At 39.4% G+C, this 2,672-nt stretch overlaps 1 protein-coding gene across 1 annotated transcript in view; it reads right to left on the bottom strand.

Moving 5' to 3' along the window:
* Positions 1–199: 199 nt before the first annotated feature.
* CNDP1 (carnosine dipeptidase 1) overlaps positions 200–2,672 on the bottom strand; it is an 11,756-nt gene continuing 9,283 nt past the window's right edge. The window contains exons 8-11 of the mRNA XM_026842670.1: positions 2,000–2,164; positions 1,690–1,831; positions 1,169–1,316; positions 200–305 (exon numbers count right to left, since the gene is read on the bottom strand). Of these exons, the coding sequence (XP_026698471.1) occupies positions 200–305; positions 1,169–1,316; positions 1,690–1,831; positions 2,000–2,164 (561 nt within the window). The remainder of the gene's footprint in view (positions 306–1,168; positions 1,317–1,689; positions 1,832–1,999; positions 2,165–2,672) is intronic.

Below are 2,672 nucleotides of genomic sequence, written 5' to 3' on the forward strand. Positions count from 1 at the left end.
ATAGCATTAGAGAGAAGATCACTTGATTGACTGGATCACAAATGCATGTCATTTACCAGTATGCCAATTAATAGCATGGCATTTATTTTTTCCACCAATTCAGACGCACTGAACATGTGATTTCTATGTTTTTACAGATCAGGAAGTCAGAAAGCTTAAGACTAAAAAAGTGCTTTGCTAATTTTTTTGTGATGGTCTATCAGTTATTAGTCTCCGTGTTGGAAGTTTTGTGTAAGTGCCGATGTAGCTTTGATATCTCCAGGAAAAAGGCCGCAAACACTTTGGTTCCTTCAATGTAGTTGTGTCTGTGAAGAGGGAAAGAAAGAGAATGAAGCCCTGTCTAGCTGTTCTGTCTTCAAATCAGTGGCATAGCCTGATTAAGTTTTTAGAGTCTTCAGAGGAATTTGCAAGACTGGTGACACAAAAAAGGACCCAGCGCACAGAAATTCTGGACATCCTTCAACTGGCATTCCTCTGAAGGATTCACTGAGAAAACTTTTTCCAGTGTTACATCTCCTTATTACTATTGTCTGTAGCCATAAGGTCTGAGGCTGTACTGAGGGGAAGCAAGAAGTAATTTAGGAATTATTTCAGGATTCTCCAGTTCCTCGAGCTCAACATAACTTGACTCAGAAGCTGCACAGATGTTCAAGCAACACACTAAATGGTGTCTTACCATGCTGCCTCAACAAATGAACACAAGTGGCAAGTTTAAGCTATTTTTAATATGATTACACTAGTTTTGGTCCCTGTAATATAAATACACCTTTATATCCATTTATACTGAAAACCATCAAAATCCTTACTTAACCATTAGCCTGCTTACATCCGACTGGCATACTTCAAAATGGATGCTGTGACAAAAGAGTGCTAGTCTACATCATTGTCTTTCAGACCAGAAGCAAATTTCATTGACAGCAAAATGAAAACTGCCACTATGATGTATTTAAAGACTGAGTAGACACTCCGTGAAAAAGTATATTGCGTTACATGATAGATTGGGAGTTTTGCTTTCTGCCTGGCACAGCAACAAGTTCACTGGAGACAGTAGTTTGCAACTGTCCAACGCAGAGCAAATCTTCCTATCTGGCCATGATGATTTGTGGGTACCAGGGAACGTCAGTTCTCCCCCCTTCTCTTATAGCACAAATGGACAAATAAAATAAACCTGCTTATTTTCTCATTCTGGGAGTGCTCCCCATCATCGGCAGCTCCAATTGGAAACATCATCACATTTTTCTGTGTTATAGTCTGAAACATTCTGGCAACAGGAACTGTTGACCCATCCCGAATAAAATCTGGATCTTCTCCAAAAGCTGAAATACATGGAAAGAATGAATCCATTATATGCAAATAAAGGTGCTTTCTTCTGCTACCACATATTTCAGCAGATAGCTGGTATTAAGAGCATCTGAGTAGAAATTGGTTTGAGTGATTTCATGAACCTGCTGCACTTTACAAACCTCTGGCTTCATAGCAGGACACAAAACCCCCTAAATAAGTCTTTTGGCTACTTTGGCTACTCCTATTAAATATACCCCAGTTCAGCAAGGTGTGGAAGGTGTGGCTGAGTTGTTCTGTCAAAATCAGTGAGATTCATTGGGAAACCCTTTTGCTCTACGGATGAGCACAATTCTCCTGCGCACTTGCAGACACATTAAGAACTGGAAAAAAAAAGAAGGAACATACCTGTTTTTATTGCCCTTCTTGCTGCTTTAAATAGTGGATCATTAACATCAGCAAGCCAGGGCTTTGCACCCAAAGGCATAGACACTTTCAGTTTGTTTGGACTGTTCCTCTTGGAAAAGACACCCTCCAAGTGCTCCATCACCTGTGGGGAAAACATGTTGCAGTCAGAAGTGTTCATCTTCTTGCAGCTCAAACCTACACCTGCATTCCCACTTCTGCTCTCAGAAACACATGCTAGAAACATTCAGTTTACTACTTTGGGTGTAAGTCTGTGAGGTGCTAAGAGGCACTTCGTTTGGTTTGCACTTACCTGTCGTTTCACAACTGAAAGGTCCATGTGGGGGACCTGACGGATTGAGAATTTGCCAATGACTTTTGCAGGAATGACTGTTTTAATTCCTGGTTCATGAAAAGCTCCTTCAATCCCATGAATAGAGAGAGAAGGGTAACGCCACAAGTGTAGAAGTATTTCTTCCTTCAAAAAAATAACATTGAAAATATAAGGGATGACACTGGAGCCATTCACGATTGATATAAATTGATGGGAAGAAAGATGCTTATTCAATCCTAAAATTTATATTTGGAGACCTCTGTATTTTAAAGATGTTTGATTTGTAATTCAAACTCATGCACATATCTTTTCATTTTAAAAAACACTACTTCTTTCAGTCAACGTTTGTTTACCTTTAGAAATGTTTGGATAACAGCTTTTCATGCACAGCAAGAAAAGTGGAGCATTGCTTTAAAATATCTTGAAAATAAATTTTTCTAATGCAAAGAAGAATCAGAACAACTTCTGATCTGACCATCCGTTGATCTCAGAACTTCTCGCAGGAGAAACCTTTGGCCAGTTTAGCCAGACTCCTCCCAGATGATACCAGGGAAGAAATTCTATTAATGAGCATTAAATAATACAATAGGTAAGATGATAACGTTCAGTAAGCAAGTTGATCTGGTGTTCTGGAGAAGATAAGAAGGGGGGG

This window comes from Athene cunicularia (genome assembly GCF_003259725.1).
Source record: "Athene cunicularia isolate RWA chromosome 2 unlocalized genomic scaffold, athCun1 chr2_part1, whole genome shotgun sequence".
In the NCBI taxonomy this organism is placed as follows: domain Eukaryota; kingdom Metazoa; phylum Chordata; class Aves; order Strigiformes; family Strigidae; genus Athene; species Athene cunicularia.